The sequence below is a fragment of the Phaethon aethereus genome (genome assembly GCF_964289735.1).
Source record: "Phaethon aethereus genome assembly, chromosome: 2".
NCBI classification, from domain to species: Eukaryota; Metazoa; Chordata; class Aves; order Phaethontiformes; family Phaethontidae; genus Phaethon; species Phaethon aethereus.
This window is the reverse complement of record NC_138582.1, coordinates 54207674-54235563: the sequence shown is the minus strand read 5'-3', so window position 1 is coordinate 54235563 and position 27890 is coordinate 54207674. Positions and strand designations below refer to the sequence as shown.

The following is a 27890-nucleotide window of genomic DNA, read 5'->3' as shown; positions in this document are numbered from 1 at the left end:
GACTTCTGAATACTTCCATCAAATTCATAGGGCTAAACTAAGTCAAATACTCCCCATGTTTTAAGTATCTTCAGAATCATACTGAAGATATTACTGCAAAGACATAAGAAAGCATTTTAATTAGTCTCAAAATTTCTTTTTCTAGCATGAACCACCACATATATTTTGCAATGCACTTTCAAGCTCTCAACAAGTTCAGGAAGCAGAACCAGGCCTGTCGGTTGTTAGCAACGGGGACAAAATATTCTTAACATCTATTTAGCGAGAGATAATTTTTACAGATAGCACTGTACTAAGGTTTGAAAATGGGAACAAGCTTCAGATGTTAATATACAACACTACCTGAAAGGAAGCTGTAGTGAGGTGGGTGTTGGTCTCTTCTCCCAAGTACCTAGCGATAGAACAAGAGGAAATGGCCTCAAGTTGTGCCAAGGGAGGTTTAGACTGGATATTAGGAAAAAATTTCTTTACTGAAAGAGTGGTCAAGCATTGGAACAGGCTACCCAGGGAGGTGGTGGAGTCACCACCACTGGAGGTGTTCAAAAAACATGTAGATGTGGCACTTCAGGACATAGTTTAGGGGGCATGGTGGTGTTGGGTTGACAGTTAGACTTGATGATCTTAAAGGTCTTCTCCTACCTTAATGATCTATGATTCTGTAACATGACAGTATAGCAGGTACTGTTTTTGCCAGGAATATAGATTCAGAAATTCATTCTTTTCATGTAGTCTCAAAATATCTACCGTCTACTGGATCTCTGGGTACAATAATCCCACTCTAACATCAGCAAAATCCTCAATTAACAACAAGATGGCATCAACTTTTAGGAAGCTCATTATGTAAGCACATACTGATTCACTCTGTTAAACCTTTTCACTGATCTGGACGTGAGCCAGCAATGTGTATTTGCAGTCCAGAAGGCCAACCGTATCCTGGGCTGCATTGAAAGAAGCGTAGCCAGCAGTTCAAGGGAGGGGATTCTGCCCCTCTACTCTGCTCTGGTGAGACCCCACCGGGAGTCCCATGTCCAGCTCTGGAGCCCTCAGCACAGGAAAGACATGGACCTGTTGGAGTGGCTCCAGAGGAGGGCCACAAAAATGATCAGAGCAATGGAACACCTCTCCTATGAGCACAGGCTGAGAGAGTTGGGGTTGTTCAGCCTGGAGAAGAGAAGGCTCCAGGGAGACCTTATTGCAGCCTTCCAGTACTTAAAGGGAGCCTGTAAGAAAGATGCGGACAGACTTTTTAGCAGGGCCTGTAGCGATGGGACAAGGGGCAATGGTTTTAAACTAAAAGAAGGCGGATTTAGGCTCGATAGAAGGAAGAAATGTTTCACAATGACTGGCAGAGGTTGCCCAGAGAGGTGGTAGACAGCCCACCCCTGGAAACGTTCAAGGTCAGGTTGGACAGGGCTCTGAGCAACCTGAGCTAGTCGAAGATGTCCCTGCTTATTGCAGGGGGGGTGGACTAGATGACATTAAAAGGCCCCTTTCAACCCAAAGATTCTATGGTTCTGTGATCTTGTCAGGATTTCAGTCTTATTTAGCTTTCCCACATTTCCCTCAACACTCTTGGAACTTCACAGAGAAGAATTACAGTCCTAACCTAGACTCTTTTCAAAGCAACATATTCAAGTGGTTCCAACCCTTTGTTTTCTTGTTCCTTGGTCTAACTTCAAAAACTCTGACAATTGCCTGACTGCTTTTGCATAATCACCCCAGAAAAAGGAGCAACAGAACAGTTCCTCCTATGTCTGTTCTTCCTTTTTTCCTTTTCTGACAAAATATGCTTAGATAAACTAGAACTGCTCACTAAGATCATGAAGAGGAAACACATGACACCTGTCAACATTCTTCAAGAGCAACAGTAAGTGTTCTCAACAAGGACTGCCCTCTGTACAGTCCTAAACTAGGATTTCAGTTTGGTGACATATTATAGCATGCTTTATCCATATTAAATGAGAGAGTTATAGGTGAGATTATTTTCGCCTACTTCCAGGCAGTGTTTTTCTTACTTCCTACTTTTAATCTGTTCTTCTTCCCATAGTAGTAGGAAATAAAGCATGGAGCACTCAGGCGCTCTCAAGAACTGGAGACCCTTTCTCATTTCCTCCTTTTTCTTTCTTACATGTTCTTAAGCTGCTCTGAAGTTTTCAGAGGGACAACACAGACATGGTGACTGGGGACTAACCAGAAACTGCCTATTTTATATATTCATCACTCTATTCTATATATTTACCACTACCTATCACAAAGACTTGAGAGAGCAAGGAAATACTGGAAGAAATAGACTTCTCAGCACTTACAGAACAGTTCTGGGAAGTCAATTACTGGTGTGACATATAATGTAACACCATGTGGATTAGACAATAGTTGTAGTGAAAAACCATAGAGACGGCCTCTAAATCTAAACTTTGATGAGAAAGGAAGAAGGACCAGTACACAACAGATTTATCTCCTTGGTATGAGAAATAAAGCAAGAAGCAAGACTGTTCAAAGGCTAGCTCTCACTTTAGTAAAAAGGCACCACAGCTAATGCACAATAATAAAGCATGAAAAGGTTTCAACATAATTGCTCTTCCATTTCTTGGTTACTCATTTTATAGCCTTTCCAGAAGGGCTACATAAAGGAACTAAATGGGATGGATGAGGAACAGGTCCAAAAAGACATCTGGTAACTGAGGCATTTCTGTACTGACTCCTACTAGTTTGGACCTCTATTGCTTGGTCTTGTTTCCTTCTGTCTGTAGATGCTTCTACAGTGCTGTACCCTACAGGGCCTATCTAAAATTGCTGAGCAGTTTAATCAGTATGAGAAAACATGCTTCCAGAGAAGTTTTGCACAATCTGATATCAGTAGACTAAATATCTTAAGAAAATCCTGAGTTACAATTAACTCAGTGTAAAAGCATTTATGTTTTAGTTTGTTCTTAGTTTCCTCTTTGAGTAAGAGGCAGGGAAGGAAAGGAATATGGAAAAGCCTGCCTACAGTAGAGAAACCAAGAAAAATCCCTTTGGAACTGCCATACTACTTTTTTTTTTTTTTTTAATCACCATGGCATACTGCATCTGGTTCTGCACCCTGAACAATGAAGAAAACTGAAGACCTAGTGCAAAAGAATCTGTCAATCTCCTCTTTCTTAATACCTGAACTGTTTACAGGTGGTTATGGTAGCACTAAACCAATAATCAGATCTTCAAAGAGGTTTGAAATTCAGTTAAAGGACACTGAATTCCATTTTTCTCCGATTTCATGGCCTAATTCTGTGAAGTTTTACACACTTGCAAAAGGCAATGGATTTCTTGGAAATTTCTGGCACTCAGTCCCTCCCAGAAGACATTCAGTACCATGCCAAAATGCAGACAGACCAGGTAATATCTTGTCTTTTATTTCTAGAACTAATTAATTTGCTAACCATGTGTCAAGATTCCCATTTTCATTGCAGCATGTAATGAAAGAAAAACAGCTGAGAAACAACTGTGGGGTAAAAACACCTTGCAGTAAAGACTTAACATTTATTTAAACCTATCTGTATCATTCATATCCTTCCAGAGCTTCACCTCCCCAAACTGTTAAAATCACAAGACATTCAAATACACCTGACAATACAGACAGGACTCTTGAGGAGTCTTTAACTACATGCAGGTGTCTGTATCCCACTAATTATGCCAAGTCCATTCAACAACTCTCTTCAAAGTCAACCAAAGGTCAGCACACAGCTTTAAATATCTGCAAATATTTGAAAGCCTGGCTCTGTTTTTAATTTTACCATATCAACAGCCAAATGCTTATGAGGAAAACAAAATTTATGGAACATATCAACATATATAAAGAAATAAAGACACTTCAATGCTTAATAAAATCAGTTCCCCTGCCCTTTACAAATTTTCTCTGGGTAACACCATATATCATTAAAATCTTTATATTGCAAGTTTAAGAGAAAAGGAACATACATGACTACCTACTTCTCTCCTACTCTAAGTGGAAAACTTAACAGAACAAAACACTTACAAAGTAAATCACAGTCAAAGCCAAGAAGATTTCTTTTAGAGTTAATTATCAATTTTTTTAGTGTTTTCTTCTGGAAGGAATGTGATTTGTAAAATAGCAAACAATTCTAAGGGAATAGCTTAATTTACACCAGAATTTACACAGAATCCAAGCAGGCTTTGTTTCTAACACCTCAGCATACCTTCCTGGAAACCTGACTGCAAGAAGCTTGGGAAGCAGTAACTGAAAGAATTCCTTAACATTTCTTGCTAGGTGAACTGCACTATAAACGCAGATCCTCAGTGCCCCAATTCCCAATAGTTTGTGGAGCACCTTTGGGAAGGACCAGAATACCCAAGCTTGGTACATTATCTCCCACTTAGTTCACAGGAAGTCCCGCTCCAGTATTAAACTGGTGGGTAGCCGGAAAGCCCAAGCTTCCTGTCACACTCATGTCCAGACTCCATGATTGCCACAAAGCCAGCTTACACCTGGGAACAATAAGGCACTGTAAAAATACTGCACAAATACTTTGATATTTCTAAAGATAAAACCAGTGAAATCAGTTCCACAAAAAGAGTATGCAGTGTCAGTTATTTTATCCTAATTCAGGAAAACCAATGTTATACAAAGAACTGAAATTCTGTTTTTCCAATAACTTGAATAGGCAGGTCATACAAAGAGTTGAAATTTAAGCATTGATTTCCCATATTCCAAGCACTAAAATAATCTGAGACATTTAGAACTCAGTTGATTCTCATATATGCAATAGATTCTTTACTAGGATCCACCAAAGCTGAAAATCAGTAAGACATACCACACTTTTATCCACACTGGAGCCTGTTCTGTTATCATTTGAATTTTCTGCAGAGACAGCTAAATACCTGTAACAACATTTAAAAAGTTTTATTTTAAGAACTGTTTAAAAGCAAGGTTATGAAAAAAAAACAAAACAGAATACAACAATCCTAAAACATAAGCCCCAGATTTTTTGCTCCAAAATGTGGATAACCAAATAGTAACTTAATCAGATTTTTTCATTTCTGTATTTTTATACTTTAAGATTTAAGCACATTTAATTGAAAAACTCATATAATTTACTGTAAAGGGTGAAGTAGAAAGCTACAGTAGAAGAAGAACTCCAGAAAAAAGTATTTCTGCCAAATACTAATACAACTACTTTTCTCTTTTTTTAATAACCATTAAAAAAAAAAAATCTTTGCTTTCCATGGTTACAACACTGTCATTGGCTTCCATCCCATAAATATTTACTCAGGCACTTAATGCAGCAAGTAGCAGCAATGAAGAAAACTCTGCAGAGATTGTGTAATTTGCAGCAAACTTACTAAGACTTCCACGCACAAAAAGTTTGCCCTGAAGCCAATGTTCTTATTTTACGTGTTTTCTAAAAATACCATAAATTTCTATTTATCATGATTCTGAAGAGTCAGGTAAATAAATACAAATTACTATTTTCAAATTATTTTGGTATTTCATGTGATATTCGTGGCCTGATAACTGATCTAGAAAAATATAAAGCGTCTCTAACTGCATCAGATTATATGAGAAAAAACTCTCCAACACATGAACTGAAGAAGAGTGACACATCCTCCTTTTTGTTTCACTTGCATATTTTCACATACACAAAAACCTCTCCAAAAGATCAAGGAGAGTAAAATAAAAGACATCTCCAAAGCCATGGCCAAATTAATCAAGACTGCTTTCAGACAATCAAATGACAAAGAAGAAATGGAACAGTTTCCTACAGAAAGGGGCTTGCTGTCTTGCATACAAGAAGCCACCATATTTTGCACACCAGGGCTGCTGAGCAGTGAGAATGTGGTATTTAAACAGCCACAGCACCAGCTCCATCAGAATCCAGAAAAGAACACACAAGCCAGACGGGGCTGCAAAGTGTTCTCAGCTAGTATTCCAAAATCTGTGTTGTAGGTGAAGTTCAATAATAAACCACCGTATTTCCTAGTTTACACTCAATGACATCACAGCTGTAGAAAGTAATCTATACTAAAAGACTGTACTACTTCCCTTAAAGACAGAAGTCACATCATTTTCCTAGATTTCCGTTTCTTTAGACTCTCCAGCATACATGAGTAAGATGAAAGTGAAGGGGCGGGGGGGATAAATGTGCAACTTTTTTCTAAATATGCAATTTTTTAAATATCTGAACTATTTTCAATACAAAAAAAGGAATAAAAATCACAAAAATTAGGATTACAGGTTCAGCAAGTATGAATGGTTGCTTCAGACTTTTCAAGACTAACACACCAGCAGAGTATTATGGGACAAAATTCAACTCTAGGACAGCATTTTAGTTCTAGTAAGCCTACAAAGTTATGATAGTAATTGGTAGCAGAGTTCTTCAACGACAGCAAAACACAGACACTTAGTTCTCTAAATTCCTGATACTGTCTCCCAAGAAGGAAGAGGAGGAAAGATGAAATACTGTTATTAACAAGCTTCTCTATGCTACTTCAGCTTCCTGATAATATATTCCAAAACATTCCTGCAAGTCAAAAAATAATACTTTTTAAAATTATAGACTAAAATCAGAACAGTAGGTGAAATTCATTGAACTGCTGAACTCACACAAACTGTATGCAAAGCTTGCAAGTCTTTCTATGCCTTACTATGCAGAAAGCAACAACAAATCCAACCCTTTGCAGAGATGGAAAGAATTTCACCACAGGCTTGGAAAAGCGGCTCCTCTTCTGTGTAAGGACGAAAACCAGATTTATTTCCGTTAAGGCTTTCCTATCCAGAAAGGCTATTAAAACTAATAGTTTCTATCTAACATGGTTTAGTAGAAGTTTCAGCCCATTTTAAGTCTGACTGACACGCACCACAAAATTAAAAGCAGCTTTCAAAGTAAAAGTTATTGAGATTTTTGAATGTAGATATAGCTATTCATAGTTGCCTACAATAATAATGACTGTTTAAAGTATGAATTAATATAATTTAACTGTTGTAATTTAAAGTCATCTAAGCAACAGTGAAAACTGTAAAGCATTACAATCTCATTCTGCAGTAGATGAGTACTTTGGGGAAAAAAATTATGAAGCAGGTAACAGGCAAGTAGAAAATATCTTATTTCTAATAAGCCAAGGTTTAATTTGTCGCATGCTAAAAACACTGAGGTAAAGTATGGTATCTTCATATACAGCTCAGGAACAGTAATTTGTAGTAAAACAAAGTGACATACATATCCCTGATTGATGACCCTAATTCAGTGCTCTGCAGGCAGCTCTGCCTAGCAGTGGCAACAGTGGATTTTTCTTGCTTAGCTTCCACAGCACCACAACATAATATTCTTAATGCAGAATAAGAATTCACAAATTCAGTGTGATATTTTAAGGTACTGATAACTAGCAGTACTGCTCATTATCAAAGTGTCAAAAGAGTATAATTTATTAAGATTCTGAATCATTAATAAGAATCTGAATGGGCCTATATCTAAACACTGGTTGGTAAGAGTCAGAAACAGCGCTGACAAAAGAATACACCATTAGCTTGCTTTCTGCATACATACCGACGGTTGCTGTAGTACGTAAATCCTACAAAAGGAAGCTGGTTGCCCACAAATGCTTTTGGTATAGGAAATGTTTCTTCCTCTCCTTTGTCTTCTTCCAGATCATCAAAATTACTAGTGTCAATGTCACTACTTAAGTCAGGCACAACTGGTGCTACAGCTAAAAAAAACCCAGAGAATAGTATTATAATAATCATTATATTATTCAAGTGACTAAGATCTCTTTCCTTGGTACAGAGTAAATAAAACTTGAAATTTCATTAAAAGAGATATGGTAGTCCTTTCGCTAACATGATACATAAGTAAACCAGATCACTGTCTCTGAGAAAAGCACTATACTTACTGTCTCTGAGAGTTTCCCAAGCCCATTGATCATTTTTGAAAAAAAGGTGCCGCTTAATTTCTTCTACGCCATTTCGTCCTAGCCTCACTTCCCTGTGAAAGAATGTTTGGTTAAACACAGGAGATTACATAAAATATTCTGAAAGAAAGACTAGGATTAAGGCATAATCTAAAAAAAAATCTCCTCTCAAACTAAAGTAAGAAGTAGACATATCTCAAAGTTTTCATATGAAGATACCTATAGAGCACAACAACTACATTTCACAACAGTCTGGTTTTACGACTTGTCTATAAGAAGCTCTGCTGCTACTGTTTCCACCACCATGGACTGGCTAGGCAGCTGGCAAGCAGCAGTTAGGTTGCACTTGTTCTAGGTGTTCATGCTGTTGTTCAAATTGCATGCAGCCCAGCAAATGCAACAGCCCCCCTCCTTCGGAGCACCAGCTCTCACGCAAAGGTTATGCTTATATTAATAAGTACCATGGGTACAACAGCAGTGTACTCACAAAGCGAAACAGACCTAACACCCACATTTCAGACAAGCTTCCAGTGAGCTGACTCTACCTTGATCCTGAATGCCCACTAAGAGCCGGAAGCGCAGTAGGGGCACTCCCGAAATGCATCTTTTGCTTTAGCTTAATCCAAATGGAATCAGTTTTGCATGCCCCTTGCCACTGTGCACCACAGCTCAATGTAACAGTAGCTATTACCAAGGAGTAACACTTCATATTCAAACTAAATTTATAAGGTAGGTGTACCCATAGCAGCAGCATTTCCCTTCCCCCGATACACATGCTACTACCAAAGAGCAACCACTGGTAACTCCTCTCCCAAATACTGGGACTGGAGAAGATTAAACTAATGCTACTGCCTGTCTAGCTTGCAGTAACATCAGTTAGTAACTACTGCTTCAGGTTAGACAAAATGCTACTTCAGAGTAGACAAAGTAACTTAAAGACGTAGGCTAAAGTTCTAAAAAATTCTTAACAAATTAAAACGGCTTTTCTGTACTTTAAGCAAGAGGCTAACAGTTTCTTACATGGCTGTTGTTCAGAGAAGACTAAAGCCCAATTTCTATGAAGGAGAACATTCAACTAACAGAACTGCATTCAGAGATCAGAAAAACACCTAACTATGGCAGCATCTGAATGGGAACAGAGTTGAATTGCATTTGTACCAAGAGAATAAGAGTTTCACTTCTCTTGAGCAGTTTAGAAACCCACACAAGAGAAATATATGTAAGTTCTTTCACCATGAGAAGAAATTCTCTTAACAAAGGCTTACTTTCATTTTGAGTAAAGTTTAAATCTTACCTATCAGTTAAAAAGGCACAAATAAGGTTTTTTGCCTCTTTAGAAATCTCATTGTCATCAGGGAAAGTAAGGGAGTTCTTATGGTTCATAATCTTACTGTACGTTCCAACCAAAGAATCGGCATAAAAAGGTGTATCACCTGAAAAAGCAGCAATGCAAAAATTAAAAAGCCAATCACAAGTGTTGTAGATTTTATTTATTATATTTGAATTACATACGCAACAATATAAGCAACTCAATGAACAAGAGGCAAGGACTAATGTTTCAGAACTGTGGCAGAATATTTCTAAAACATATTCTGTAAATACCAGGATCCGTAAACCATAGCTTATGTCAGAAGAGTAATAAATTGAACAGTTAAAAACAATAGTGATTTTAACATGGAGTCTAGTTAAGTAGTTTAGTCAATCCTGTTTACCCCACTACTCACCTACAAGCATCTCATACAAAAAGACCCCGACTGACCACCAGTCGCATTCTCGGCCATAGTAACCATCACCGCCCTGGGACTTCAACACTTCAGGAGAGATATAGTCTGGTGTTCCCACAGCCGTATCGCATCGTACCATACCTTCCTACAAAGAGGAGGAAAACAACCAGGCCCAAATATAAGATGCAAAACTGCAAGCCATTTCCAAGAGTTTATGCAGCCTAAGCAACATCAATAGTTCAACATCAACTTTTACCAACGAATGTTCTTTTTTGAATGGGTATTTTAACATTTTTCAATTCTAAGCTACTAAATACAGAACAAAGCACCAGATTTGTCAAACACAGTCAAAGTTACTTTAAAACCCCAGTTAACATCCAAGAAGTAATCAGAATTGCATCTAGGTCCTGTACACACTGCACAGCCTCTCCTGCTCATGCCAGTATAAATGTGTCATATGCTGACAGGATGTACCATAAACAGGGAAAGCTCCTCTGTTAGCATAAATGGGTTAATGTCAGGGATTTTGCTGACAGTATCAGCTAAAGTGCAAGTTTTTCGCCTCCAACCCAATATACTTAATGCCAGGAAGACTAAATGTAGACAGGGCCTTGAAACTCTAAGTAGACAGACTTCAAAACAGGTCACAAGTGAGAAGAATGTTTGACGTTCCTCACACCCCTGAGAATGGGCTGGCAGAACACAGATCAGTCACACTGGAGCTGTCATCCAGAATGCTGAAGCTGCAGCCACGTGCCCCTTTCCAGTGCCATTCAGGCAGTTCTGAAATAATCCTATGCCATTCCTGGAAATGGGTAAGGAGAAAAACTTGCATAAAAATACATAACTAAGTAAATACAACAAATATAAATCCAGTGTTGCATATGCAGCAAATCCAGAATGCAACTAAATTAAGCTCCTATGCTGAGCAGTTTCTCTCCCACAGAGTAACCTTTGTCTTTCAAAATACTAGAAGAACCCAATACTAGGCTCAAGACTACTCAGCTAGCTTTGTTCAGAACAGCAGAAAACATAAGGTGTTGTTGACACAAGTTTACTTCAGTAATGCTAATATACAGCAAAGTTCTGTAATATTTTTTCTTTTCTTTTTTGGTCCTTCCAACTTAAACACTAGGATAATGTTCTTCTGTATTTCAAAATTCTTCATTGGCAAGAACACAATCAGTCAAGGATAAATCTGTAGTAAGTCAAAATAAAGCCAAATTTTGTGTCAGCTATTCCACCGAAGTGGACTGTTTGTGACTTGGGGCAACTCCTTGAATTTGTGTACATAACCTGCACTTGGTTTTCATTGGTGCCTTTTATTTACCTGCTTTGTCATAAATAAAGCAATGTATTCAAAGCTCCTGGAATATGTTGAGAACACAATGTGCATATTACACAAACTCTATTAAGTACCACATATTTCAGATTGTTTTCCTCATATATGTGTGCATGCTGAGATAAAACAATCAGACTTTTATGTAGGGAACAACAGTGTTTCACAGTATGTGAAATACTGTTGCGAAATAATTTTTTTTTGTGACCTCAGGATATGCTTTTTAAAAAAATTAATTCTATGACATTCTTTAACATGTTTCCTTCAGATTTGCCCTTTTGCTACGTCAGCATGTGGATAGTAAGTTTTCAGTAAAGTTTTCATAAAAATTATATTCTGGTTCTGAGTTAGCTAGCTCAAACAGACCTTGAAAACATAGCATCTTCTCTGTACCACTTCTATTTTAAGGGAACAAGTAGATGCCATTTTCAGATTTATACTAACATGTGGCTAGTAAGTACAATCCAGATGCAGCGACTTGTACATCAGTTTTGATTCTTCCATTAATGACACACTACATAAAAATAAACTTCTTCAGATTAACTTTTGATAACCAAAGACTTAAAGAAATAATCCAGAGGATCGAGATACAAATCCAAGGCTTGACTTCAGAAAATTTCTCTAGGAAATGCTATAGAAGTTGATACAGTCCCTACTTCAAGAACCATTTCTGCATTCTACATTGTCATTGAATAGGATGCACAAGGAATAGTAATGGGAACAGAGTGGAACTTTCTAGTCTTCTCATCTAGCTAAAAAGTTTTCAGTATATTTTCTTTTCACTTTTAAGTATGTTTTCCTTTCGCAAACCTTTATGTTTACCTTGTTCATCTTCATACAAGTACCAAAATCTGCTAGTTTTAAATGACCAGCTTTATCTAGCAGCATATTATCAGGCTTCACATCTCTGAAATGAGAAAAAAATATTTTTTAAAAAGTAAATAAATTTAACTTATGAAAACAATAAAAGTCAACTATTTTTCAGATGTAACATTGCAAGGAAAAACACCAACATGAAAGCACCATTATTCCCCCCATTTTTTTCTGCTTTCTCTAAGTATCATATCCAACATGTAGACCAACGAACTACAACATTTAAAAAATCATAATGGATGTAGGAATGCAGCCTTAAGTCACCAAATTTAACAAATCTGGACATTAATCTCGAACCTCTAGTTCCTAAAAAATGCTCACTGGTTGAAGTACCTTCCCCAGGATCCAGCTGCAGGAAAAAAATTATATTCTGGTTCTGAGTTAGATAGCTCAAACAGACCTTGAAAACATAGCATCTTCTCTGTACCACTTCTATTTTAAGGGAACAAGTAGATGACATTTTCAGATTTATACTAACATGAACAAATATTTTTCGATGGATCAAAAGGAGTATTGCCTTATGCCCTTTTCCACAACATACTTCCATTACAGAAAAGAAGTTTTCATAAAGTAAGTGATAACGTTCAGCACATTTAATATTATTAAATATACTGAAGCAGAATAATAGTAGGACACAATTATCAAGAAAGCATAACATTAATTTCAGGAGAAAGTATATTTCTGGGACATCAAAGAAGAACTCTGGCCATAACTGTGAATTGAAGTGTAGTGGAAACGTATCAGTATACTCACAGAATAATTTTGATTGGGAGGCATTTTTGTAAGACCCTCGATTCAACTGCCTGATCAAAGTACAGCTTACAAAGTTAGACGCAACTTCAAAGTTGTATTAGGTTCCTCAGGGTCAAATTCAGTTGAGTTTTGAATTTTTTTGAAGGATGGACATTCCACAACCTCTCTAGGACTCTCTTCCACTGTTTGACCACCCTTATAGTGAAAAAATATCTCCTAATGAATAGCTAGATATTCCGTTGCTACAACTTGTGTCATCCATTGCCTTTCATCTTTTCAGTGTGCAAGTTCAAGTCTGGTTCCACATCTTCCGGGCAGCTGATGACTGATGCTTTCTGTCTCGCCTGAACACTGTTCACGTTGTGAATGAAAATGTAGTACTGACCTCAGTTACCAACCCTCTGAGGAGTCACTGGTAGCAGACAGTTGGCATGACATTGTACTACTGAGCACAACCCTTTGTTCTACCTATTCAAACCATATCCTTCCAATTTGGCTACAAAAACCTTGCTAAAGTCAAGACAAACAGCACAGACTGCTCTCCCCTCATCAGTGAGGCCATCGTCTCATCACAGAAGGCAACTGGGTTGGTAAGGCAAGCTTTACTCTTGGTAAATCCATGCAAGCTGTTCCGAATCACCCTCCCATCCATATGCTTGTAAATGGTTTCCTGAGAATTTACTCCCTAAGATTCCCAAAGACTGCCCTTAGGCTTATCCACCTGCAGTTCCCCTGATCCTCCCAGATTGTCCTTCTCAAGCCCGGCAAGATGGATGTGCCATTTGCTTCCTTCCAGTCATCAGGAATCTCCCAACTGCCACAACATTTCAAAGATGACAGAGAGCAGTATCATAAGGATACTGGCCAGCTCCCTCATGACCCTTGGTACATCCCACTTGGTGCCTTGGACATGGTATGTCCAGTTTGCATAACTGTGACTCAGCTTGATCTTCCTCTGCCATAGTAATGTTTGACTCCCCCAAGCTCTGCCACCAGGCACCTCTCAGGACCTGAGAGGCCTGAAAGCAGACCTTATCAACAAAGGCTCAGGCAAAGACGGCAGCCTCAGCCATTTCCATGTCCTTTGTCACTAGGTCCCTAATCCATTCAGCAGTGGGCCCAGACAGACTAACTCCAGTGGAAAACAAATTCCAAAAAAATTGCTGGTGTCAAAATAATCTAAATTTTCAAGAAAAAAAACCTGCTGTGCTGCTGGCAACTTCTAATGCCTGTTTTCTAAAGCTTGCAACACACATGTACAAACGGTTTGTTCAGCCAGGCAATTTATCCATTAGATGTAGCATAGCTACATAATAAATGGTGCTCTCAAGCAATGAGAGCCTACTCAAGCAATGGATTAGTAGTTTGCTTTGCTTTTGCATTTTTGCAAAAGTTTACATGTTAACACTGATCTTCTGGCCAAATTACAAATTGAGAATTTATATAGTAAGTCTTCCTCAAACTCTTCCTGTATTTTCTGTTGAAAAAATTATTCTTCTGTTCCTAGTTAATACAACTGAAAGGTAATAACAGGTAAAAGTTCAAATATCAAAAAGAGAACTTCTCAATCTGAGAAGTGACTACATTTCACTTCAGGGCAAGTACATAAGATGAATCTAAGCCAAGTCGCTTTGCTCTGCACCTCAATTTTCCATCTTGCCCCTTACAAGAAAACATGTAGCTGAGAGACTTTCCTCACATACTTCACAGATTCTTGTTTAATGGGTCACTAATGCCAGCTGAGGCTTCAAATGCAGAACACAGAATTAACAGTTCCTAACAGTGGACACTACTGCTATCAAATTCCCAAAACAGATTTTTCTAATCAAAAGAAAAGAATAATTTTGGGGCCAACATGTTCATACCACTTCAGTTCTTGTGCCTCTTGGTGAAGTGGGATAATTTTATTACTCCCCAAACTGAGGAACTTGTTTGCTGCTCTGAACTGCCTGCTGAAAACCTTTACTTTGACTCTATCACCTTAGACTTGTAGTTTCTGATGTCAAGAACCTTTGAAGTTCTAAGATGGAATAATTACGAAATAATAAAGAAGTAACATCATAAATTTTAGAACCGCCTAAACAATTACTAAAGTCATTCTGTCAGCACCAGGAATAAAACAACACTGTGTAACAACAGTTTTTTCTATTTCACCTGTGTATAAAACCCATTGAGTGAATTGCATCTAATGCAAGTACAACTTCAGCAGTATAAAATCTTGCCCATTTCTCCGGAACGTCATAGTTGCTCATTAAATTCACAAGGTCCCCACCAGGCATGTATTCCATCACCATGTAAAGGTAACGGTCATCTTGGAATGCATAAAATAACTGTAAAAAGCAAATAAACAAAAAACAAGTCACTGAATGTTCCAGTTATCTTTAATCTTTTGCTTGCTGGAAATGAAAGGAGTTTCTGCCCAAATTGATTCACAGAGTAACAGAATTGCTACAACTACTGCAGGAACTTTGCATCATCCAGCAGACCTCCTAAAAAGGAATTAATCTCTAAGGTAAGTTTCAGCCAGATCTTCCATCCTTTTACACTATAATGGAAGGAGTAGAGTCCTAGTTACAAATTAAGATTAGCAAATTTGGTACAGTTTTGAGATCATTTCAAAGAATGCTCATTGCATAAAAGGACAAAATGCTTCCTTATTCACTGGGGTGCTAGTTGACAAATATGCAAACATGAAACTACTGTATTGCAAACATCTGCACAATTCTCTTTGTGTTATCACTAAATATTTATTATTCTATTGTCAATGTATTTATTGTTTAAAAAGTGAGGCTAAGTTTTAAACAATTAAGTAAAAATATTTCCCTTACAGTTGTCAATGCTCTGTTCAATATGAGTAGCGCAAGTAGATTTAAGTTTCCTAACTTAAAACTTTCTGAAAATCATAAAAGTACTATTCTGGACAATCATTCCCAGAGAGCCAGTAATGTTGTTACCTATTTGGTCCAAGTAAATCTTGAATGATTTTGTTTAATTCTAACCTAATGGAGGAATTTACACAATTAAGGGTAAGAACCGTTTAAATTATTAAGTTAACATGTACACACACAATGCATGACAGTTGCTTCAGGCATGCTCCTTATAAACTTCAAAGGCAGCAATGCCTCACAAAAAATTGTCAGTGATAAATCACCAGAGCAGGTGTAATTTGCAGTCAAATACACACACAAAAATTAGAATATACAGAAGCTGGGTCTTAAGTATTTCTTTCTGGTATGCTGGATACCTCAAAGAATTACTACAGAGCAGGCTCACCTATATACGTGGCAAAGAGTTTTAATAATAAACAGAATACTTTACCTTGTAAATGTTATGACAAAACACAGTTTTGAAGCAAGTGCAGTATCTGCTATCCTGTATGTTAATAATGTATTTCCCTAACGAACCAATACAGCCAAAAAGGGACTTTGAAAAGCTAAAAATGAAAACATGTAATTCCAAGTCATGCAGTGTTGTAACAAAACTATTCCGTAATGACAGTATTTTAAAAAGAATATCGCTATACCTGGACAACCCAAGGACTGTTAGCAAAAGCCATAATATCCCTTTCTTCCCAGAAGAATGCAGAATCCGATCTTTTTATCATCTCAAATTTGCTCAGAAGCTTCATAGCATACACTCTCCTTGAGGATTTATGCCTTACCTATGAAGACAAATGTGACATACAGAACACATTTGTTTGCCACATTAACATATGAAGAACATCACTGAATTTATTACTTTTCCTGCTTCACTGTTTAACAAGTTTATAAGACTCTTCACATTTTTATAAAGAATTACATACTGTAGGTCTACAGAATAATTATATTCCATTATCTGACAATATACACATTGCTCTTAAAATACTTGCTGGAACTATTCAAGACAGAAGTCCACAGGCATCACAGTCACTTTGTAATTTGTAGGTATGTATCTTTAAAAGGACAAATATTAGCACCTGTTAAATACTATAAAGTTAAAACTGCAAGCATTTTCCAGAGTTCATTAGCAGACATGTATACTTGCTGCCACATTTCCAGTTTCTCACACCAATTCTCAATTCAATAAAGCAGGATGAACAAGCCCAGTAGCTATTCTACCACAAACAACACACATCCCTCGTTTGTGAGAGCTATGTCCACAAAAATCTGGTGTAGTCCCTGAACTGGCAAAAATTCTTCTAGTTCTGAAGATTTGTTCAAGTGCCCATGTATACAGTGGCAAAGGCTAATTTTCTTGATTATGAGGAATACACATGCTATTTTATGCATGACCGCAATACAAAACAAGTACTTGTGCACTTTGAGAGTACTGAAGATGAGATTCTCAAAAAAATTTCCATGGGATAAAAAGAAATAAAATTTCACTGAGCTAAAGGCTATAATATTATAAGACTATCTTTTGAACACTGTATTCAGAAATAGATGCATGAGCAAATACTACAGAATACATTTGAATGTACAAATAGAAACATAACTTACCAACTGAACCTCCCCAAATGCGCCTCTACCGATCACCTTCACCACTTCATAATCTTCAGCTTTCATGCGCAGATCTCTCATTTTATTTACTGTGTCTTTATCTACATAAAAGAAAATTCACATTTCATATATAATCAATTTAATTAAACTCATTCATCTCATTTCAATGTTTCATAGTTATTAGAAGATGTGCTGCTTAAAGAGAGGACTTCCTTCTGAACCTACCTTCCTATTGGAAACCTCTCTGCAGAAGGCATGACCTCATTCTCATTACCATAGTAACCAAAACCTGACATAAACATAATTTCAATGACTCTACTGTACAATCAAATTACTGGAGATCTTAATTTGGGAATTTCTTTTAAAATAATCACCTGCAAAAAAAAAAACACATGCAAAAAACTCACATCCAGCATGATTTTGCTTAAGCTGATCAGTATAAAAAGATTATTTCTGGATAAATATGCAACACATCTGAGGAAATACCGTAAAGTACATGTAAGAAACTATTTAAAAAAAAAAAGCTTCCACTTTTCTGCACTTTTATTATTTCTAATACTGAAAAAAGTAGTTTTTAATTTAAAGCATGCAGTGGGAATCATTGCAATTATTTATATAAACCTGTCATTCTATAAACTACAATAATTTACAAACTCCCAGTGGGCAGATATTCTAATTCCAAATTTGGTCAAAGATTAAAACAGTCTATTTTAATCCATGTGGGTCAACACTGGCATGAGATTACATGGAAAAGCTTCATGCTTCAGTATTTCTAAAAGCAAGGAACATCTACTAAAACAGATACACTTCTAATAAAATAAATTATGCAACTATATTTTAGTTTCAAAAGTAATATTCTAGGCCTAAAAGCCAAGCTTAGAAAGAAGTAAGGACAGGGGAAAAGAGAGGAAGAACAAATGTCATTTTTTAAGTTCATATTTTAAAAAAATGATTAGCAAACAACAGAAAATTAACATTCGATTTCTACCTACACCGGCCATTATCTAAAACAAAAGGAGCATATATACAATTAAAATTCAGTAAGATTTTATTACCACAAAAGGAACAAACATAGCTTTGTTTGAATAAACACTCTGTGGTGTTACTGTTTAATGCAAAGTCATCACTTTATGCAGCATACCACTAGCTGATTTCAATAAATTACATTAAAATTGTAAACTCTGACAAATTATTTCACACAAGGATCAAAATATTCAATAAATTAAAAAAATAATGCATTGCCTTATTTGCCTTGGTGAAAATTGACCCATAGTGGAAGATGAGTAAGACTGCATGAAACTAAAATGCAGCAATTCTCATGACAACAATTTTCAAGTTATTGTTAACTTACTGCCTAGTAATCTCACAACAGGAGGTCCACCGCCTCTGAATGAAAAATCTTGACATTGGAATGAAAAATCCTGACATTGGTGCAAAAGAAATCTAGGCACAATGTGAATGCTTTAAATGGTTTTCAATCACAAGCCTCGCCTATGGCCAAAACAGAAGGAAAATACATCTGAAGAGCCATCTCAACTAAATATTTTTAAATAATGTAAATCAGGCTTGTGAGCAGTTGCAAATTGTAATTTATTGCTTGAGTGACATACTAACATTCAACTATGGTCAGACAATATGTTACAGTAACAGCAGCATTGGAAATTTGACCTCTGTAGGCTAAGATCTGTTAAACACGGCTGCAACGTATTTAAATAGGCATCTCCTTATCTCCCACTAGCAGTGGAGGACCCAGCCAACTTATACTGTACAAACAGGTGCGGTAGCTCACATGGCAAAGGATCACATTCTCCAACTTGCCCTGAAGTTTGATTATAAGCTTAGATGCTGTCTTGAAATAAACTGAGTCCCTGCTGCAAAGTAGGGCGCTCAACCATCTTGCATATTGATTTCTTTATTCTTTTAATTCTGTATGGTAGAAAATTAGTAAGGTTCTACATTTGCAAAAGTAACCCCCACAACCTTAGGCGGTAGAAGCACATTTTGGAGGCTCCACAAATATACAATGTAAATCACAGAAAAGAGGGGATAAGCACTGGCTCATAGGGCAATCAGTCTATAAAACAAAGGAAGCAAACTCCCATTTTATTTGCAATCTAGACATCCATTTCAAAGTTCTAGAATAATGGTGCAAACTGTTTGGACAGATAATACGGCAAAAAATATTTTAAACAGTTATCTATTCGAACTAAAATAAACATGAAAACGTTCCTATATGTCTGTTTTATATTTTTAAAATAGAAATTCAAGACAAACTAGATTTCTCAGTTCCCTCTAAGGCCACTACTCATACATCCACAGCTTGCTTTCATATTTCAGCAAACATAGCAAGATTAGTGCTCTAAAGGCAGATTGAAGTGAAATAATATGGTCTGTTCTCCACCTTCATGTTACTTCAGGTCACATCTTACACGGTATTTAATTTATATCTACAAGATACTCATCATCAGATGGCAAACGTAACTTTTCTTTTCCTTCACTCGGCCCCAACTGCAAAAGTGAAGCTCTAAGATTCACTAATGATTTCACTATTCATAAAAATTACATTCAAATTATCTGTTACAATGAGTATTTCCTTTGCCTAACACAGCTTCTCTTTTCTCCCAGAGTTTTACCACACCTTCTTTGTAAATAACTGAGTATATAAAATGGGCATGTAACACACTGTACAATATCAAATATAGTGTGAAAAGTTAAACAGAACATTTGAATTTGGGCCATTCAGCAACCAGCTTACATGCAAGTGAGCCATCAACTACATCTAGTGGACTCACATATTCCCACAAATGGGAATAATATAAAGTAAAACCCACAAAGTCACTATCATTGCTTACAGTTGCACCAACTATTGGAAGACACCTTGGAAACAGAAACAAAAACATAAATTTCAATGAGACACAAATTATTTTGGCCAAATTACTTTATATTTGCCACAAAAGCCAGTTACTACATTTAATTGAGACACTTAAGCCTGTAAAAATCTAACAACATTAGTTTAATTTCAAGGCTTGCCCATTCAGTCCACAGGCAGAAGCAAGTCTCAAATCAGCAAAGGTCTCTGCCATGATTTCTAGAATTTGTCAGTTTGGCAGCCTTTACAAAAGACTTAACTCTTAAATGCCTTTTTGGGTTTATTAACTTTTGGTTTTGTTTTTTTAATTATGGAACTATGACTTCTATCAAAAATCATCAACTTCATTTAAAATGTTATTATAGAGTAGAATGTGCAGGAAATCTGCTAGTGGAAAAAGAGAAGAATACAGAGAAGAATTCTGCAGACACATCAGCTGCATGCACAAGTAAATACAGCAGCTATGCAGTCTAAGAATTTCATGGGATAATGAAAAAAGACCTATCATACTAAAGAAAAAAGTCTACAAAACACATGCTACAGTTTGTCAGTGAACAAATTTTTAATATGATTTCGTGACACTGTATACATGTTATGTCATTTTACTGTTAATTGCTTATGATGCATTAGTACATGAAATTACAAAGTGAGTTATAGGAATCCAGAGGGTTGCCAAGAACAAAGATGGTAGGCTTTTCTCTTAAAAGGCTTTGTGCCACTGAGAACAGTGCCATTTACAGTGGCAACAAACTTGGACATTCAGTTGCTGGGGATGAGATTTGGATAGGTAGCTGTCAGTTCTCACTGGGAAATATATAATCAGACTCTTAAAACAACTTGCACGCAAACATTAATCATTAATGCACCCAAATCCCTGGCTGCCTTTCAAAAAGCTAGAACAGCTTTTATTTTTTATTTTTGCTGGCATTTATAGTCTTTTGTTTAGTAACTGAAACATTAAATACTTACACCTGTTTAAGAAGTTATCAATGTTTTTGTTTTTTCTTAAGGCAGGAAAATCCAAGTCATATACCAAAGCATCTAATCCATCCTGGAAGAAAAAAAAAAAAACACCCAACATGCAAAATTAAATGTTTGTAAAAATAATTACACATGCTGCTTACTGAAGAGACAAGATAAAATCAGTTGTCCCTATCAATTTTCCATACAAATGAAATCATTCACATTTATTTAATGATTCATTACGTGAAGTAGTTGTTACTCTTACACTTCCATTGAACTCTTCCAAACTTAATTTCTATACATCCCAAAACAAATATATTTGTATGAATTATTAATTACCCTAATTAGCTCCACATTTACATAAAAAAAATTCCAAATATGAAAAGAACAAACAGCAGTTCTAATGAAGTTCAATAATGTTAAAAAGTTATAACATATCACACAGTAGGCACTTAAAGATTAAGTGGCAACTGGCAAATAGGACAATGATGGTAATCTAATTCCAAGAGTCAACATCCACATTTTATTCATTTCATTAACAAGATATTGGCTTTACACATTCTAACTTAAATCCAGGAACGAACAGCCACAAGCCCATGTGGCATTACTACCACAGAATACATCCCTGTGAACAAAACAAAAACAAAACAAAAACCACCAAAAATACAACAACAACAAAGATAGTTTTAAGGTCTTGTCAAGTGCCATAAACTTCCCGACTTAAAGTCTAAATTTTTTAACAGGTATACATGATTCTTCAGTGGATTGTGTATTGTAAGAGAAAAAATAAACCAGTTATTTTGGTTGAAAACCACAGATATGGTATCTAATGAATATCAAGTATTCTAGGGAATTATATCATAAAGACTCAAATAGCATTAAGGAGTCATCTTTCTCAACTAAGTAATGTTTAAGTGACAACTGCAAAAATAGAGAGGAAGGTCATAATATACAAATTGATGGATCCTAACAAGGCATGCCAGGGTTGTAGAAGTATTGTTATTTACTTGTCCAATTCATACCTACACCTTTATGCTGTTATTGACCTGTTGGGAGTGAGATATTAGACCAGATATCTTTGATGTGATCAGTTCAGACCTGATTAGACCTAATTTGAATGTTTTCAGCTTTTATAAAATTATGCAATACAGGATTGAAAGCTGATCCATCAGTCTGACTGCTATATCCATCAAGTAACTATGCCTGAAGAAAAGCTACAGTTATAAGCTTTTTCCAGGAATATATATTAGAGAACACACTTGATCCAGATTAAAAAAATCAGTCTTTGAACGCTCACTTCAAATTCAAAGATGTTTTTCCTTTCATTTAAGCTTTTAAAAAAAATCAAATGTTATCAAAATCAAAATTGCTTATAGACTTGCAGTCCTCACTTTTGAAGTATGTGAAACAAATTATTTACTTCAGATATAATGAGAATAAGCAGTAAAATCATGCTAGAATTTGAAAACAGGAGTAAGGAAGTAAAACTACAAGGATAATCAAAATTACTTTAAAGGCTGGATGTTATTAAATTTGTTAATTTCATAAAAACATTCCTGTTTTAAGTTACATCTCCATACAGTGGCTTAATTTGGACTAAGAAATGTTACAATGAAAATAAGAATCAAGAAAAGCATCACAATATCTTCACAGCACTGAAACTCAGTTTTTGCATCCTGAGTATATTAAAAGATTATCTTTTTGGACTTACACTGATAATGAAAAAGGAAATCAAATGGCAATGAAAAAAAATTTAATGGGTCAGTAATATAAATAAGAGAGTAAGAGGCCAACAGCAATTTGGACTCAAGACAGATGTAGAAATAAAGCAATAGTAATAAAAGGTAAGTGCAACTTAGCAAGAAATACTTTGTAACTTACTAAAAGACACTTTTTCCAAAGATGCATATTAAATATCCAGGAAATCCACCAAAGAATTTCAATTCTTTGTTAAATTCAACAGAGAAACCATGATAACTACTTGTACAGCAGTACAAAGTGCACTAGTAGCTCTATGTGTCCAGCCCCATGCCATGAGAAGCAGTAGGCAAAGAACATCTACGAGGCTGCTAGGTCACATCCAAGGATTTTTAAAAGCAGATGAGTGATGGGATGAATTACCAAAGTTCGGTGTCCACTCTGCCCTTAAGCCTTCAAATCGGTTGACTCAATCAATTTGTCCAAGGTCACAGCTAACACAGAAAAAAAAAAAAAACACAACACTTTTCCACACAGTGGAAAGCAGAAGCACAACAAAATTCCCAAAATCCCCGTTTGCAATTACCTGCTTCATTTCAGGGTTTGCTTCAAAAGCCAAAATTCCGTCTTTTTCTTTAGAGTATGGGAGATTTTAAACACTGAATAGAACAATATAGGACAAATGGGAATATTTACAGATTTTTAACATCAATCTTACTTTTGTGTCATATTTTTTCTTTCAAAATATTAAAATATAAGCTTATGCAGAAAAAAAGCACAAAGCACAGAAAATGTCATGGTTTCATTGGTCTGTCAGGCATGTTGGGTATTTTGTTGTGCTTCTTTTTAAAAGCTCTAAAATAAAGATAAAAAATAGTATACAAATTCATTTTTCATAGGCAAAAGCAAATTTCAATACTGTTTAATTCAGAATTCACCATGTAAACATTGCCTTTCAGATGTTAATTATGAAACCTTTCAAGCAAAGCACAACACAAAAAAAACTTTGAAATACAGATTCAAGCTACTGTTCTCACATTCATTTCAATTCACACTTCGGAATCATGCAAACAACATTTAAGGAAGCTACATGCCGAGAGTTGCTTATTTAAAAGGCTCTTCAATAATCCTAGCAATAAGCCATTGCTTCAGTATCCAGAAAAGAAACCATCCTGGTTCAAATTCAGAAAAGGTTAAGGGTGGGGTGGTGTCCCTATAATAATTAAGAGACTTGTAAATCCTTAACTCTCAAAATCATTAATTTCTTTAACTGAAGTATGTCTCTGAAGAAAAAATAGCATGGTATTATTTTAATGGTGGACTGCAAATACTAGACTAAGCTTAAGGTAATTTTAGAGAATTGTGAATAATGGAAGTAGAATATTTGGTATACTTAGTGTATAACAAAACACGGAATAGCCTTTTTATTTCACTTACATTAGCTAAACCAGAAGAACCTGCAAACACTACAAGCTGTCCCAGTACAAAGGAAAACACAGCAGAATGGCTATTTTAAGTGGTATCACTGGTGAACAAACAGGGAGGAAGAACACACAAGCTCAACAGTGAGAAGGCAATGGCAGTTGAAAGTGCTGCAGGTCACACAAATGGGAATACACGACAGAGTTTTAGTAATAATGGTTAAGAGAAAAAGGGTAAAAGCCGAATGAAAGGAGACACAATCATTATTGTTGATAACTACAGAGATAACTCATCTCTCAGCTTTCTTGTTTCCATCTTGTTCAATCTTTCAATATACCATCTGACTATTTTCCTAATACAGAAAGAAACATCTCTCCTTCAAGACCTATAGTAGCCATACCCTCCTCCTCTTAAAGAAAAAGGATACTAAGACATCATTATAATAGGCAATCATACATCCAGCAGTTTAATATGCTTTAGTAAGGCCCCATTTTTATGTTGGATTTTTTCCCCATTTGGATGGGTTCAATCTATTTTTAGTATGTATCTCCTTTAAATACAGCACATCCTGTACTTCCTAGAAAGACATATTGTAGCTTAGAGGTATTTTCAGCTAATGTTAAGTTCTACCTTATTCTGTCATTACAGAGCAATTTTCCTGTTTAGCTTTGAGGTCTACACAGACATTTTCCTTTTATGTTAATAGTTAAATTAGACTAAAATAAATTGGTTTATAAAAGCAAACATATGACATCTTACATGGTAACAGTATTTCAGAGGTGATAAAAAAAGAACAGGGGAAAAAACTTCCTTCTTAATGTCCTTCACTCGATCAGTTCCACAGCCTTTTCTATAACACATTTGTTTAATGAAATCATTGATAGATTCATAATCTATTTAAAATACCTCATTTTATCCTGAAATTAAAGAGAGACATACTAAGGAGCCATTACAATTGGGAGCGAGTTCTTCCATACGAAACCAACATTTCCACATATTCTGTTGGCTTGGTTTCATTCATTACTACACCATACTTAGAAGTTTCAAAAGAATAGATATATGGAGTGAAATCAAAAGTCAGTCTGGACTCATACACTGCCTCCAGAGATGACGATAACAATGTCTAGGAAAGAGGATATGAACAAGTCCAGCATATGGCAGTACTTCTCTGGTGTATTTCTGAGCCAGAAATGGCACTGTCATACTTAACAGCTCTAGCCAGAATTTTCTTCAGTGATTTTGTCTAAACATTTTCTGTACCTGTTTTAACCTCTTGCATTTACCACACCATATAGATATGAATTCTACCATCTACAGGACATGTAAAAGTGTACCTCATTTTGAGCTTGTCATTCTTCAGTCACAAAGGAACAATGACTAAAGTTTATCCACCTACCCCAAGACACAGCTTTACACACTTCCATCATTTCTCCCTCGGTCATCTCTCTTCCCATTATTCTTGTATGACAGCTATACCAATTCCCATCAGCACCACCCCCAAGTGCTTTTTTATTTCTCTACATACTTTTTGAATCAGGGGAAAACCACAAATAATATTTATGTTGTAAGCACACCATAAGTACACAATGCAGTACAATGTTTCCTGTTCTGTTCTTCATTAAAGTTATTAACCAAAATATCTGGTTAATTTTTATAGACACTGTGTACTTTCACAAAACTAGGTACTATAAATCAAAGGTAGTTCAACATTCAACATGACAAGTACATAAAGACAAGAGGTTTTTCTCCCATGCACACACTCAACATTCATCGATGCTGAATTTCACCTACCACTTTTAATCACTCAGGCACCAACAAACATTAATTTCCTCTATGATTTGCTATAGCTTTAATTTTTACTACTCTCCCATCATTAATTAATCATTATTCATCATTTTAGATAACTTATGACTGTGAAATAGCTGTTACGCTAACTTCTTTTCATTAGATTCCTCTAAAATGTATTGGTTTTCTTCATTTTGACTTAAGCAGTCCCATATTAATTGGATTTTTCCCCACATTTTGGTTTAAAGCTACTTCCAAAGTTTTAATGCATCAAACTTTCAGTTCTAGTTCCATGACTGTACTGGATTGTCTCACTCTGTAACTACATTCCTTAATCTCAAAACTCATTAAAATTATGTAACGCTGATTTTAGTCAGATGTATGAATTAATATTAATGCATTTTTATAGCAAAATTTACTGTTACAATATTTCAAAATATACTGCATCAAGCAACTTCAATTCAGCAAAACATATTACCTCAGGATCCACAAGTGATATAAAGTCAAAATTATAGTATATGATCTACATTATCAGGGTACAGTTATAGCATCTTTGTATTTGGAATTTTTACTCCATATACCTTTCATTATGACACAGTATCATCCAGTGGAAGCACATGATAAAGAAAAATGTATTAATATAGCTGAAACTTTGTTACTGAGACACTTGTTTATTTTACTATTTATCTAGCATTCAAAGAACTAAAAAAAACCCCCAAAACTTAATGGGTATTACCAGCATACAAAATTTGCATTCCTGGGACCAACTGGCAGTTACCCAAGTTTAAAGTCTTTGCTACTTTTCCTTTTTTGGAGACACCAAAATAAGCCTTAAGATCTACAACTCTAACTACCCATACTTTAGTTCCTTGTATTGTAGCCATTTTCTTAACTATTTCTATAATACTAAAGTTTCCCCTCATACTTTCAACTAACAAACCTGACTGAACTTGATTTTCCTGTGTTCATCGTAATTCGTCATAACGTCCTGTCACACATAAGTGATCTCTGTGGTCAACTATCAATACCGAGAGAGCCTATTTAAGTGCTATAATTTAGAAGCTATTTTTTATATCCTCTTTTCAAACACGCATGAAAAGTAATACCTCAACTCCATCATAAAAAAAAAAATTATGTTTCTTTGAATTGTTTTAATTATCAGATCTTTAGCTGTCAAAAGGACCTGGAAGAGGCTGGAAGAACAGGCAGAGAAGAATCTCATGAAGTTCAACAAAAGGAAATGCAAATTCCTGCACCCGGGAAGGAACAGCCCCAGGCACTAGTACATGCTGGGTGGGGCTGCCCAGCTGGAAAGCAGCTCTGCCAAGAAGGACCTTGGGTCCTGGTAGACAACAAAGTGACCATGAGCCAGCAATGTGCCCTCACAGGAAAAGCAGCCAACAGCATCTTGGGCTGCAGTAGGCAGAATAGTGCCAGCAGGTCGAGGGAGGTGACCATTCTCCTCTATTCAGCACTGGTGAGGCCACACCTGCAGTGCTGGGTCCAGTTGTGCGTTCCCCAGTACAAGAGAGACATGGCCATACTGGAGCAAGTCAATCAAAGGGCCCTAAAGATGACTAAGGGAGTGGACCATCTCTCACACTATGAGGCTGAGGAAGCTGGGACTGTTCCGCCTGGGGAAGAGAAGGCTCAAAGGGGGAATCCTACCCATATGTATAAAATGGGAAGGAATTAAGAAGATGGAGACAAACTCTTCTCAATGGTGTCTACTGACAGGATACAAGACAATGGGCACAAATTAAAAAAACAGGAGATTCCATCTGAACACATGAATTTTTTTTTTACTGTGAAGGTGGTCAAATGCAGGCTGTCCAGAGAGATTGCAGAGTCTCCATCTGTGGAGATAATCAAAACTTGACAGGACATGGTCCTGGTCAAACTGCTCTACCTTACCTTGCTGGAGCACTAGTCTTGGACTAGATGATCTTAAGAGGCCCCTTCCAAACAGTTCCATTTTGTCTACAACACCAAGCTATGCTTTTGGTTTGTGTAAAGGTAGTTCCTGCAAAGAATTATTCTATCAAAAATATCCTTTAATTCCCTACAAGTGGCACAAGTGATAAACA

At 36.2% G+C, this 27890-nt stretch overlaps 1 protein-coding gene across 1 annotated transcript in view; it reads right to left on the bottom strand.

Annotated features, from left to right (window-relative positions):
- Nucleotides 1–27890, bottom strand: part of ROCK1 (Rho associated coiled-coil containing protein kinase 1) — a gene marked incomplete at its 3' end in the record, with an annotated part of 86894 nt that overhangs the window by 32604 nt on the left and 26400 nt on the right. Inside the window, exons 2-11 of the mRNA XM_082015085.1 lie at nt 20905–20986; nt 17067–17167; nt 16112–16249; nt 14743–14918; nt 11785–11869; nt 9624–9768; nt 9194–9332; nt 7882–7973; nt 7539–7698; nt 4809–4875 (exon numbers count right to left, since the gene is read on the bottom strand). Of these exons, the coding sequence (XP_081871211.1) occupies nt 4809–4875; nt 7539–7698; nt 7882–7973; nt 9194–9332; nt 9624–9768; nt 11785–11869; nt 14743–14918; nt 16112–16249; nt 17067–17167; nt 20905–20986 (1185 nt within the window). The remainder of the gene's footprint in view (nt 1–4808; nt 4876–7538; nt 7699–7881; nt 7974–9193; nt 9333–9623; nt 9769–11784; nt 11870–14742; nt 14919–16111; nt 16250–17066; nt 17168–20904; nt 20987–27890) is intronic.